Raw genomic sequence first — 13933 nt, forward strand, 5'->3', positions numbered from 1 at the left:
TCGAAAGAATTTATATTAATTTAAAAATTGTTTTCTTTTGTTCGCCACTGTACCTACTGGCTACATTAATATAAGGTGTATCCTATACGTGTAACGATAAATCATTGTCTCGAGATATTCGATCAGCTATAGAAATTCGCCTCTTTGACGAGACCATTTCCACGCATGATGATTATTTACATCGAAGAGACGGTGGACGAGGAGAAGAAAAACGAAAAGAAAAAGGAAAATGAGAATGGTACTTAACTAAAGAGCGTCTGGAAAAGTAATTGCAAGGCTCGCAATTGCCAGAGTGAGTGGCGGACAGGGCGAAGACAAATTATCGAGTATTCGCTGTAATTAAACTTAATACTTCAACGTTAAGTATGCTATTAACGACGTTGCGTTGCCGCAAAGGCGCAATAGCATAATCCCTACGAGCTTCTCGTACGTTTCACGTACGTAATACAGTTCGCATGGTTTCTCATCAACCTCGCGATAAGCTTCATAAATTTTTTCCCAGCTGAAAACACCGGCCCAGTCTTCTGCAGCAACGTCTGTTTTAACTGACAACAAATTACGCTAGAACAATTCCGCTGAATGCTAAAACGTTCTCGTAGTCTTGCAAATCTTTTTTCAGCTTTTGCAAACGGCAATTAAAATTTTTATGCAGTTGTTCTCCTAACTGGAGCATGTGTGTGTTATCGTTTATGAGAGGCTGAATATGTTACATCATTTTTAAGGAAAGAATAGGATAGTTGTTCTCTTGTCGCGCGAAAGCAATAGATCGTACGTTTAAATTGTTTACAGAGAAACCTATCAATGTTGTATTATCATAGTCATGATGTGACATGTGTTAAATTTAATACGTTATTAGATATTTTATTATGATTAAAATGTAAATTAAGTAATATAATTAAATACATGCTAATACGTAGGTTTCAATTATTACTGTTTGAAATTAATACATTAGTAAATATTCTGTTTTAATTAAAATGAAAGTTAAGTAGTATAATTAAATACACTGCGATATATAGGTTTTAGATATTACTGTTTGAATTAACCACAGTAGTTTATCTATCAGTTAAAAAAGTGTTCTAAGAACTAACAAGTTCTTGGAAATTCAAGGATTTTCCAAGATGGAGATGATAAAATCCAATATATATTTTTATTCTATATATTATATTTTATTTATATAATATATTGTGTGTCATGTATCAATCTCTCTTGAAATGGATCTCTATCAAGATCTAAATTATTTTTATCCCTGATTTTAATTTAGCGAATATTGATGCGATAAAGAAAATTATGTTTTTTAGTATCTGTTCATAATATCATTCGATGGAATAAATCATTCGTATTTTTAGCAATGAAATCATGAAAATCTAAGCAGATTTACGTTTCGTTATTTAAAGACCCAAGCGACAAAGCCACGCGTATGGTATTGTGTACACCCCCATTAGTAAGAAAATGGCTAAATACGACGTGAAATGTAAGCAACATGAGTTAATGGAAACAAGCAAAAGGAAATATACAGAGCAGAAGGAAACAGTCTGATTTCACAAATCCATGTTGTATGAAACCATAGCTGAACACCAGGACTCAGGTGTGCAAACTAGCTCGGATTTTCCCCTCCTTTTCAAATACTTTCAGTACTATTTCAATTTTATTTGAAACCAAGTTTGAAACCAAGAAATATAGAACTATTACTATAAAACTTCAATCTCCTTCTGTATTTAGCCACCGACGTGAAATAACTAAATAATAATTTGTATTTACAAACTGTAATTTATTGTCCCGTGCAAACATAAAAGTGTAATACTTATAACAATATCTTAACATTACTTTGACAATCGATATTCAAAATTGTAACACGATTGCACAGAATCATATTGTAACAAGTGAGAATCCTTGGATCGCTTTCAGTCACTCGCACGGCTAACAATTTTCTCGAATTTTCTCTGAACTCTTCTTCTTCAAATTGATCTCTAAAATCGCAATTTCAGCGTTACGTTGTTTTAAACCTAGAAACAATGACTTTAAAATTGTGGAATTCACTCGCTACGCGAACTCTTACAACAGCCTACGCTCAATAAAATCTTAAAATCGTAAACTCGAGTTAATCGCAAATTAATTTAAATTAGTCTTGAAGCGAGCGAAATCGAAGAAGACCACAAACGCTGAAATCGAAGCTGCAAAAACGAACAAAATCAAACCTGCTCGCTCGTCGCTACACTTTCATATCTGGCAGCCAGCCAGTCAAATTAGCCCCTTTTTCCTTTGCAGCAACGTTAAACCTGCATTAATGAAACCGTATTCTTGTTCTTTTTTTTCCAGAACTCGGAAATATCCCTCTTCGAGACGAACATTCGTTTCATGGGAAGCCTGTTGGCGTGTTACGCTCTCACCGGGGACGTGATGTTCCGGGATAAGGCGGCTCAGCTTGGCGAACGGATGTTGCCCGCTTTCCAGACGGAAACCGGAATTCCTCATTCCCTCATCAATCTCCATACCGGGGTAAGTTCGGGGATTTCGCGGTCACGGCGTCGGCCACGGTGCTAACAACGGCATGTTTTAATGTTAATTATTTCTGACGTGACCGTAGTGGCGAAATTTACGCCTCCCCTGAAATATTCACTGGGGCCAGAAACGAAGGATTAACGACGCCGATTGCCGGTGAAACGTATCGCGGGAAATTTCGCGGGATGGAAACCTGCTGCCGTCAGAACTCTTCAGAGCTCGGAACGTACAGGGAGACGCCTTTTACAGTGATTCCCTTTTGGCGCTTTCGCGTTGCTTGAACTTTGTGTGATTAATGTCGGTGGGATTAGGAGTTTCGCGGGAATTGCGAACTAGGGAAACGCCGAGATAGATGTTAGGTTCGGTTCGTCAAGTGTTAGTGGTCGAAGTTGAAAGGAGCGTGTGCAGAATGGGAAAGGGGCAAGTTGGCAAGTCGCGAACCAGAGAATTCGGATGGTGGCAGGTGAGGAAGTAGAAATGGAAAATTGGATGTTTGGAATTGGAAATTGCCAATTCGAAGCGCGGATACGAATCGACGGTCTAAAGTTAAAAACGTTTGCTGTTAGAAAAGTAAAAAGCGACGATTGAGAGTTGAAGATTCGAGGTTGAGCATTGTTATTCGAATGGTGGAAGTTAAAAATTGAAAGCCCAAAGTTAATTGATCATTGGATATTTAAAAGCGGGAAAGTAACAAAGGAAAATTGGAAATTGGTCATTGGAAGATCGTGTGGAAGAAACTGACGATCGAAAATAGATTCAATTTTGAATTTGAGCTGAAATCTAAAGTCAAAACTTCAAATACTGTGTTAACTTTATCAACTACGAGTTGAAAGTTAAGACTAAAATATTGAAATTTCAAAATCAAAAAGCCACGGTTAAAATTTAAAAATTTATAAAAAATTAACGAGTAAAATACTGAGAGCTACCAATTAAATATTCCAATTAAGAAGTCAGTAGTAATTGTCAATGAACCATAGTCAAACATGAATAACCCTTACTTAATTAATAATTAGAAATGCAAACTCTTAAACTCAAAATTTAACCAAATTTGCCTACATCTGTTAAACTCTCTTTCCTCTCAAAAAATTTCAAAGAAGAACGCAAATCTCAGGTTATACAATCAGATAATAAGAAGAAAGGAAAGATGTGGCACTTATATTTCAATAAATTCGGTTTTCTTTGTTTTATGAATAATCATATATGCCCGCGACAACGAAAAACAGTCGGAAATATGCTTAGCTAAGGCGGTAACTTCTTGATGGTTTTTTCACACGCATTAGGAACGAGAGAAAAGTACATTCGTTGGTCTAAATGAAACGATTTCAGTAAGTCACGTTCACCAAAGTGACGAGCCAGAATTAATATGCAAATTCTTAATTGGACGAATAATGGAGCCGCATTATTCCGGTGTTCCATCACTTTGTTCATTTCATTATATTCTTCCAACTTTTTTCCTTACTTTGGTCATCTTTCTACTTTGAACTTTCTCTTATCATTCTTATATTAGGTTGATCTATATGAATCATCGTTTCCTTAAAATTTAAATTTGGCGCGCCAACACTGTGCATTAAATTTTATCCTATCATGAATTATTATCGAACGCGTCAGAAGAGGAAAAATATGCTGTAAATTATATATCATATTGGTAATATATTATACATATATCGTATATTATAAAGATGGATGTAATATTAAACATTATGAAGATTTTGTATAAAAATGTTAAAACTCCGCACTAGTTTTTTCACGAGTTTAAACTTCATATAAGAAAATCACAGGATTATCCTAATTCTCTGGATCTCCTAATCTTTGAATATGCATGATTTATAGAAATTAATCGCGTATTTAAATTTGGAAAATGTATCACGAAAATTCCTGAAAACGTACGCTCAGCATTTGGAGAAGATGTATGGCAGTGTCTGTTCAGTCCATATAATTTTTTAATTTATAAATTATTTTGTAAACGTATGTAAAATACAAAAAAACTTAGGAAAATTCACAATATCATCATTTTACGAACATCGTCGTAAATTATTTCTGTAACATTATTTTTTCCCCGAATCTCCAATTTCATATTTCACTATTTGTTCTTGTTTTTTCCAAAACTAGGATTTTCGTCCCGCGTTTGGCGTGGCAGTTCAAAGTTTTGACTTTGAAAATCTATTTGTTTTATCTTTAACCTGTAATATTCTAGCTTCACCGGAGTCTTTCCCTCTACGCCCATTTTCGTTGCCCTTCGATCCAATTTTTCCGCACCGAGCGACACGAATACCGGTCCCGACGGCTTTTTCCCATTCTCCCTATGGAGTGCTGTAACACCGTGAAAACCATGGCTCGCGAATTCGGCTGGGAAACTTCGTCACCCTGAATGGAAATCCGGCTGAAACTGTTTTGTTTCACGCGACACGAAAAGTGCACTAAATAAATGTCGAAATTAAATTCGATCCCTTCTATGGCAAGCTACCGAAAAATTTCAATCAAGAAAACTATTTATTTTTTTCTCTTTTTTTTTGTGAAAATCTAATTTAAGGATATATCGAGTATGCGTTAAATATACGAGTTTATTTCATTGTTAGCTCTTTTTATCTTAAAAAAATGAATCATTTTAATTGGAGTTCTTTTTATTCCAAAAAAAAGTGAATGATTTTCTATAGTAGAAAAATTTACGTAATTACAATAGTATTACAAATTATCTCTCTGTAACACCATATGAGTTGGAATTTGTATATCCATAACTGTCGATGTTCTTAACATTTTGTTTTATTCGCTTCATCACTGTGCTGTTACATCTTATTAGCATACCATTATTTTCACACAAAACAATCTTCAACACTTATTTTCTATAACACCTGTCAATAACAATTACTAGTTTCTATTCTATAAATATCCACAATTTATATAGAACATATTTCTAACAAGTATCAATCTCTAGATCTCAAACTAAAATACCAGACTATGATTAATCACAACTCTTTTCACTCATACAATCAAATTCAAATTCGGATCAATGATAATTCTACTCTCTCTTAATCGGGCAAAACGACCATAACAATCGTCAATTTCTACATTCCGAATTAAAGTTACAAGACTGAACCAATTGCAAATCAATTGCCTTATAATCAAACAAAATTCTGTTTACAGAACGGTTAAGTCTAACAAAAGTGCGTAAAACCAACGATACCTTAAAATCACAATAATTCTATCCTATCAGACAACACCGAGATAGAAAGCAAAGTTTCACCGTTAGATTTCCCGGTCGATTTTTCGCGAGGCAATCAGCGATCGTTTCTTTCCATATCCCGACGACCTGCCACTGAAAATTCGATTAAATTTCGCACCGGTAACCGAACGTTTTCATTATTACGGTGGCTGGCGGTAATTTCCGCGGCGTAGGTTAATATTTATCTTCGCTGGCGAATAGAACGAAGCGTGTTCGTTTCGCGAAGCTTTGCAACCGTCTCTATAAACACGGTCGGTGGCCGTCTTTGTTATTTCGTTTAATTGGATCCGTTTGATTCGATCGCGGCCGACTTTCGTCGCTGATTCCGCTTATCTTACAGAAATATTACCTTCCTTCTCTCATTTCTAACTTCGACTCGGGATTTATCATCACGATACATAATTAATTTCTCCGATTATCTTTGGGTAATTTTAATTTTTTTAATCACCATCGAATAATTTTAATCCTCAAAAGATAAAAACGATAAAACTCTAAACCTCACCACCACCATCGAACATAGATTAAAATGGAATTTTCCGGTGAACGCTAGTGCTAGGGTTAAGGATAAATAATAGCGAGGACTAACGGAGACGGTGTCTCATTGGGAAATTTTCAGGCGAGCAAGAATTATGGATGGGCGAGCAGCGGGTGCAGCATTCTCTCCGAAATTGGCACGATGCATCTCGAATTCACCTACCTCAGTGACATCACAGGCAATCCGGTTTTCAAGAGCAAGGTCGAGAACGTGAGGAAAGTGCTGAAGAACCTGGAGAAACCGAAAGGACTCTACCCCAACTATATTCACCCGAAGACTGGGAAATGGGGCCAGCGTGAGTTTTTTTTTTTTTTATTATTTATTCGTTCAGAAAGATTTTTCGTTTACCGTAATATTTGTTCCTTCGAACCAAAAATTCGTTCCTTTCACATTTTTGCGTATCATTAAAAGTAACGGACGTATCACCTTGTAATAGAATTATTTGGGCACCCTGTATGTATACTGAATTCCAATTTCTGTTTCGTTCACCGTACGTGTCTCTATCTGCGTGTTGTTCCTCAAGCAACCCACGCAAGAAACCCAACCACTTAATAACAATAATAAATCTTGGTCATACTTGGTACCCAGCATCCCCCGAGTAATCCCATTGCCGCGTTACTTAAATCATTATCCGCATCAATTCCGGCGGCAACGATCGGTTTGCTGGCAAAAACACCAGGTTAATTATTCTTCTCATGCTACATCGCACCTTCATAAATTAATCACGTACCTAATAAGAGAACTATCTTTCAGAGAACCACCGGTAATTCTCACGGTGGGACGTGAACAAAACGACCAGGCATGCGCGAACACAGTTTCACGATAAAATCATTCACCCCGCGAGCGATCATCAAAACGTATCCTCGATCAATATGAAATACGGAAAAGGAAAAAAATAATCACGGAAACACGAACCACGTGAAAATTACCTGGATCCTTCTCGATGTTATAGTTGAAATGAAAGCTACAAAAATTCGAGAAAGCTATAATCTTTACTATTTCTTTTTATTATGTTTCGTTCTTTGTGCCATTTCTTTCTTCGTTCAATCAAAAATATTCAGTCTCTATTTAATATTTTTATTTTAGTTCTATATAATTTAATCGATGAGATAAAAGATACGAAGAAGCTTGAATATATTAACATATTTTGAAAAATAAGAAAATACTTGGTAGAGTGTTTCAATCACGAAGAATAATAACGTTACTACTAGTCTCTATCTTAAAAAATATACATCTTCGTAATTACCTATGTCAAATTATTAAAATTCTAACGATACTCTCTTTCGTCCGCTAAATTCCATGGAAATGAACAAAACCGTATTTCCCGCGTTACCAGTCGATCTTCAAACGCACTTTGCCGCACAATACCAAAGAAAAAACTCAAACAACAAAACTAAAAGGTGATGTTTTGATCAGACAAAAAGAATCACAGAGAAAAAGGAGACCAAGTTTAAACGGGTAAAAAGAAGGGAAAAATTCGAGACGTGGAATAACGATGGATGTCGGATGTAAATGTAGCCGATGCTTTATTACTGTAATTTCATTTAATAAATCTTCACGCGTCCGGAGAATTTCGGGCAAAATAGATTTTTAATCTGACGGCTATCAATTATATCGGTGGAATAGTTTCGATGGCGACAGTGGCCGAGCAGAGAAGAGAAGAGGGGGGCAACGAGAAGCGAGAAGGTGTCGGCCCTGTTCCACAAGCAGCCACCGGTGTCCTCAGTTTCCTTTTGTGCTTCCGTCGCCTTCCGAGGAGAAGGTTGCCTCTCATGGCCGGCACTCTTTGCACCATCTCCCCCGAATATCGCATTTATCATACCGTGCATCCCCTCGGGTGCTAAATCCTCCTCTTCTCCCGTTGTTCCACCGACTTCGTGCTCTTCTTGTATTTTCCTGTCGCGCGTATGACGATCCCCGACGAATATTTATCATCGTCGTAGAACCGACCATCGTCATCCTTCGCGTTTCTTCTCAAATCCTACGGTTCTATCTTTCCTCTTCGTTTTCATCCTTTTTTCTCCTCTTCCTCCTTCTTTGTCTTTCCCTTAGCTTTCCTCTTAGTTTTCACTCTGCTTGCTTGCTTTTTCGTTTGTATTCTTATCATTGCACGTCTTGCACATTGCGATTCTTCGTTCATCCAAGTTCCGGATTCATCCAAGCAACCATCCAGTTTCGAGTCTCCTTAAATTTACGATTCTGTCGATTGGTGAAAAGCGGATCACTTTATCGCAAGAACAAGGTTTTGGTCAAGTATAAGATGTTTGAAATATACGATGTTTCGTCATACATCGTACATCGGATTGGCTTTTCCTCTTTTTATATACTCGTCTCTATTCGTCTTTTTCATTGGGTCTTCTCGTTCATCCAAGCAGCCATCAAGCTTCGAGTCTCCTTAAATTTATGGTTCTATTGAATGTCGAGCGTCGCGAGGCTACTTCCAAGAGGAAACTTGGGCCAGCTAATTACCCTCTCAGCTTGTATTCTACCCTTCTGTTATCTGAATGGCCAACGAGCAGCTGCGAATAAGACCCTTCCTTCGAGTATGCTTTTGTATTACGTTCTTTGAACACATTTTCCAATATTGATGCTTTGTGATGCTGCGATCAATGATGAAGGAATGTAGATTAGGTGGACATAGCACGAAGTTCACGAGTTTCGAATATTTGCGACGAGAAATATTTTCAATAGTTCTGTGCGTGAATCATCGAGTAGTTGTCGTTTTTAACCCTACCGCGGTTCTCCAATTTTTTAATTTCAATCTTTTTCCCATTTCGGCGTACAAATTGAGTTTGCTGTATTTGAAGTAAACATCTATAACGTAGAATTATATGCAGCAACGTTTTTGTATTTTACTCAAACTTGAGATATTTTTTAACGCTAGAAGAACACAATTGGATCGGAAATGACTGAAAGAACACAGAACACAGGATGAAATATGACTACGCGTAATATGTATCTTTCGTTTTATTTCTATATAGCTATCACGATTAGCGTGGACCTGTTCATTGATTCGTACGATTTAATAAATCTACAAATTTACATTTCCTATATATGATTCGTGCAATTTTACCCCAGGATTTGTAAAGTTCAAGTACTACAATTGAGTTTCTCTCAATGACTGGACTTCCTTCGCTGAGACTCCGTTAGAAGCTGAAGAGAATTATTCTGATGTTTTTGCAGTTCTGTTGTAAAGAACGTCTAAAGCAGAAAGGAGGACTAAATAAGAGAACAGGAAAGAATAATACGTTTCATCTAGAAATCTGTTAGTGGTTTGAAAAAGGCTATTTATTTAATAATTTCAAATGTAGAGACAATATAGCTCAAGTTGAAAGAATTATTCGTAGAAATTGAATGATTAGAGAATATTCTAGGATACGCGTGAATGATACACGGTTGGATAAGCAGTAATTTTCTATTTAGTACAGTATCTACTTTAAATATCGATTTCCTATTTAATTATTTAATATCTAGTTGAAGAACCTAATTGAAATTTTCCCTCCTAACAAAAATATTCAATATCTACCTCGAGTATCTAATTGAAGTTTCATTTCCTATTATATTATCCGATGTATCTATTGCAAATATCTAATTGAAATCTTATTTCCGAAGAAATTTACTTTTCTGGAACATTAACGAAATGGAAACTTCTAGATATTACAATGAATAAAATTACAATGAACAGTATCGAAGATGAATCAAAATAAAGCAGGATATGCATCCAAAACACTTAACTTTCCTCTGTTAAAGTTATCCATCGGATAAAACAGTTCAAACTTCATACATCCCACGAAAACATAGAAACCTGCACCGATCTGCCAATATCGTGCCTCGAATAAAATGTTCGAGACGAAATAAAACCAATAAAAAATCCTGTTCATCGAAACCTCATTTAAAAGCGCTTAAACTTTCTCTAATAAAATTAACCATCGAATAAAATATTCGAAACGTCATATTTCCAATAAATGCATGAAAACCCTCGGTCCATCGATATCAATCGTCAAATGAAATATTCGTAATGGAATAAAATCAATCAAAATTTCAGCACGTTAAAATCTCGTCTAAAAACACTTAACTTTCCTCTATTTCGATTGCAATCGTCTCCCCTCACGTTTCTCTTGCAGCATGAAGAACAAAAAGGGGTTGCAGGAAAACGAAAACGCTCGACGCTCGCAGCAGCCACGAACTGCAGAAGAAGAGTCACGAGAGTAAAATCGCCCGAGCTTTTTCTTTGTCCCGTGCCCTCCCTCAGACGAGTTGTCGGAGTAGCCCTCTTCTTCGTGCAAAAACCTCGCGGATATTCGCGTGCAAATGCCAGCCTCCACTATCTTTCGTACCTTCGAGGACCTGTAGAGCTTGAGTGCTCGACCATTTCGCCGTTCGCTGTCGTAATAAAGCACCACTCCTCGAATCGTCGATTTCAACGAACGATTTCCAGCGTAGGTCGTCCCTCGGCGTTATTAATCGCTATCTCCTTTGAAAATCCGATTGCTTTGAACAACGATTATATTGGAGAGTTGCGAAGTCGTTGAATGGCGTTCTGTAACTGTCGAAGGGTATCGCTGTTCGTAAATACGATGAAAAAGCTGCTTCAAAGTAATTGTCTCGTTGGCTGAAAGTGGCTGAAAACGCTTTCTTCGCCGGTTTGTCCGCTTCGTTTTCCAGTCGAATGGAAAGCCGCCTCGGTGGAAAGCTGAGAATTATGAAACTGGCTATACAGTCGCGCGGCATGGGGATGTCTTCTTGACTGTTATTAAAATGGAAACCCTGTCGACAGGAATCCAGCGGATTTTCGACGTAGCTTCTTTATCTCACCGCTTTTGAAACGTGTAATGAGCTTAAGAGGAGTCGCGAGATGGATTTTCGAAGTTGTCTTAACGAACTTGCTCTCTGGACTTGACGAATTTATCTGATTATGCCAGACATAGGATGTAATTGAATCTCCGCCTTATGGAATTAAATTGCGTATTTCTATTATCTTATTTCTAGCATTCGCTTTAATTGCTTTTTCGAGCATAATCTTTAGAATGTACTGGCTATGATAGTTTTAGTACGACAAGTTTTGTAAAGACAGTAATGCGTTTGATCAGTTTCGCCAAAAACGGATGCATTTGTCGTCTGGTTAATTAACAATTCACCGAATCTTAATAAAGAAAAGGCACGAAAGAAAGAAATAAGTTTACCATCTTTTTATTTCCGAAATAAAACACAACAATTTTCATTATAAAAATTTGCCAAAATTGCTAGTTAATTGTACATATATAAAAATATTAAAAGTGCCAGAAGGATGGATAACGAGAAATAAAAGATCTGTAAATGATACGACGATGATAGAACGTAAGGAAATTGGGAATATTCCAAGTCGGATTGACGGACGTTTGTTTTCTTGTCGAATCACAGATCACATGTCGTTGGGAGGTCTCGGTGACAGTTTCTACGAGTATCTGTTGAAAGCGTGGATTCAGTCCGGCAAAGAAGACGTCGAAGCCCGACAAATGTACGACGAAGCTATCGCGGCTATAGATCAACACATGATCAAGACATCACAGGGCAAGCTGCTCTACGTGTCGGATTTAAAATACGACAGGCTCGAACATAAAATGGGCCATCTGGCGTGTTTCGCTGGTAAGTTTTGAAACAAACTTCTTTTATTCCTCCGTTTAAGCTGATACCTCTTTCTAAAAAAAAAAGAAACACGTATTTTTACAAAATTGGCCTGTCTGTCTCCAGGTGGTATGTTTGCATTGGGAGCGAAAACCCAGGAAAACGAACTGTCTGAGAGATACATGACAATAGCCGCTGGTCTGACCAACACGTGCCACGAATCCTACGACAGAAGTTACACGAAACTTGGACCGGAAGCCTTCCACTTTATCGAGGGTAACGAAGCGAAGAGTTTAAAGAACGGCGAAAAATACTACATTCTTCGGCCAGAGGTAAGTTCTATTCATATAGATTTGAATTAACGTACTTGTTTGTCGATCAGAAGCTACATAAGTAAATAATGGAAACATCGAGCTGCGGAACATATCGATATGAATTTTCTATTGACTCGTTGAATGCTCATTAAAATGTAATAATTAAACGGTGGAAGATGTTCTTGTGTTCTTTGTGCATTTAATTTGAATATACTCTTCTCATTATTTTTGTAATTTTTTAAATCTGTTCAGATTTTTCAACAATAGATTCTTATATGATTTATTATATCTTATATAATTTAGATTAACATCTTATTCCTTTAGTAATTTGTTTTACAACTATACACTTGGCTCAACAAATTGTGCATTGGTTTTAAGTATTTCTTGTTATTTGATTTACCGTTAGTGGTAAAATTTGTATAAATTAGCTCTTCATTAAATGCGTTACTTTCTGCATACGCAATATGTTTCTCGCAGTACTAGAAAATCAAAAAGTTGAACGATACATCCACGAATTTAAGAAAATTTCTATCCTAGCCTTATCTGAAATCTGATAAATGCCAGCCTCAAGCACAGCTTCAAGGAATTAAAACAACAAAATCAACATCCGAACGATTTCCATTTTGATTAAAAATAGAAAATCTACTTTAAAAAACGAGCATCTGTTCGATCCATTCTGTCCGTGAGTCTATCATTAAACGAAAAAAATGCGTGGACGAGTATGACTCGATGACAAACGAAGCAGACAGAAACATTTCAGCATTTGTTTCTGGTTGTTTCCACCGCCGGTAATGAAAGCTGAAATATTCAATCCGTTCTTTTTCGCGTGACTCGCCAGGACAAACACAGGCTGTTCGCCAAATTCCGAGGTAAAATATTTTTCTTTCAGACCTTCGAATCGTACTTCGTGATGTGGCGGCTGACAAAGGATCCGAAATACCGTGAATGGGGCTGGGAAGCTGTTCAAGCGCTCGAGAAATACTGTCGCGTTCCAGGAGGCTTCACCGGACTTCATAATGTTTACTTGGTCGATCCTCCGCAGGACGATGTGCAACAGAGCTACTTCTTCGCCGAGACGCTCAAGGTACCATGATTTCTATCGTTATTCCTTTGATTTCTAGCCAAACTTCTAGCATACGTTCCAGAATTTGAGAAATATTCTTTACTCACTGTAGCGTTTCATAATATAATTATTCTATAATTAGTCTATCTAGCCATATTTTAGTCATGAAAAATACTGAGTGAACGTTAATGCATTCGAACGGTAATCTTTATTTTAAAGATAAATGCGATAGATATTGAATCTACAATTTATAGGTCGCGCTAGGAGAAGATGTGACGTAAAACTGAAATGAAAAAAAAATTGTATAACGTGAAGTTACATTCTATAGGATTTTATACGAAGAAGAGTATTGTACGATTAATTTATAATATTGCACGATCTGTGTATCCAATGGTGTTAATCAGAAGTGAGAAAAGGAAAATTGTACAGATGTATCTTGTTACGTGATTATTTCGAAGACATTTGTTTCTCTTATTACATAATTATATGTAACTATTGCAATAGGAAATTGTACAATTGTACAATTTAATAGCAATAAAAGATTGCTAATTAATTGAAAGTAACAGTTCAAATTGTTGGTAGTAAAGGACCGGTACTAAATATGTACGACATTATTATCGAGGAATAATATGTAATAAGGAATATAAAGAAAAATAATAATAACAATCGTCGTTTCTGCGACTCAATATAACACATTT

The 13933-nt window shown here is 36.6% G+C and overlaps 1 protein-coding gene across 3 annotated transcripts in view; it reads left to right on the forward strand.

The window, feature by feature from the left end:
• LOC100646409 (mannosyl-oligosaccharide 1,2-alpha-mannosidase IA) overlaps positions 1-13933 on the forward strand; it is a 702484-nt gene that overhangs the window by 679740 nt on the left and 8811 nt on the right. For all 3 annotated transcript variants that reach the window (XM_012308263.3, XM_012308266.3, XM_012308265.3), the window contains 5 exons: positions 2317-2496; positions 6336-6549; positions 11655-11879; positions 11985-12190; positions 13062-13256. In XM_012308263.3, coding sequence (XP_012163653.1) covers positions 2317-2496; positions 6336-6549; positions 11655-11879; positions 11985-12190; positions 13062-13256 — 1020 coding nt within the window. The remainder of the gene's footprint in view (positions 1-2316; positions 2497-6335; positions 6550-11654; positions 11880-11984; positions 12191-13061; positions 13257-13933) is intronic.

The sequence above is a fragment of the Bombus terrestris genome, chromosome 4 (assembly GCF_910591885.1).
Source record: "Bombus terrestris chromosome 4, iyBomTerr1.2, whole genome shotgun sequence".
NCBI lineage: Eukaryota > Metazoa > Arthropoda > Insecta > Hymenoptera > Apidae > Bombus > Bombus terrestris.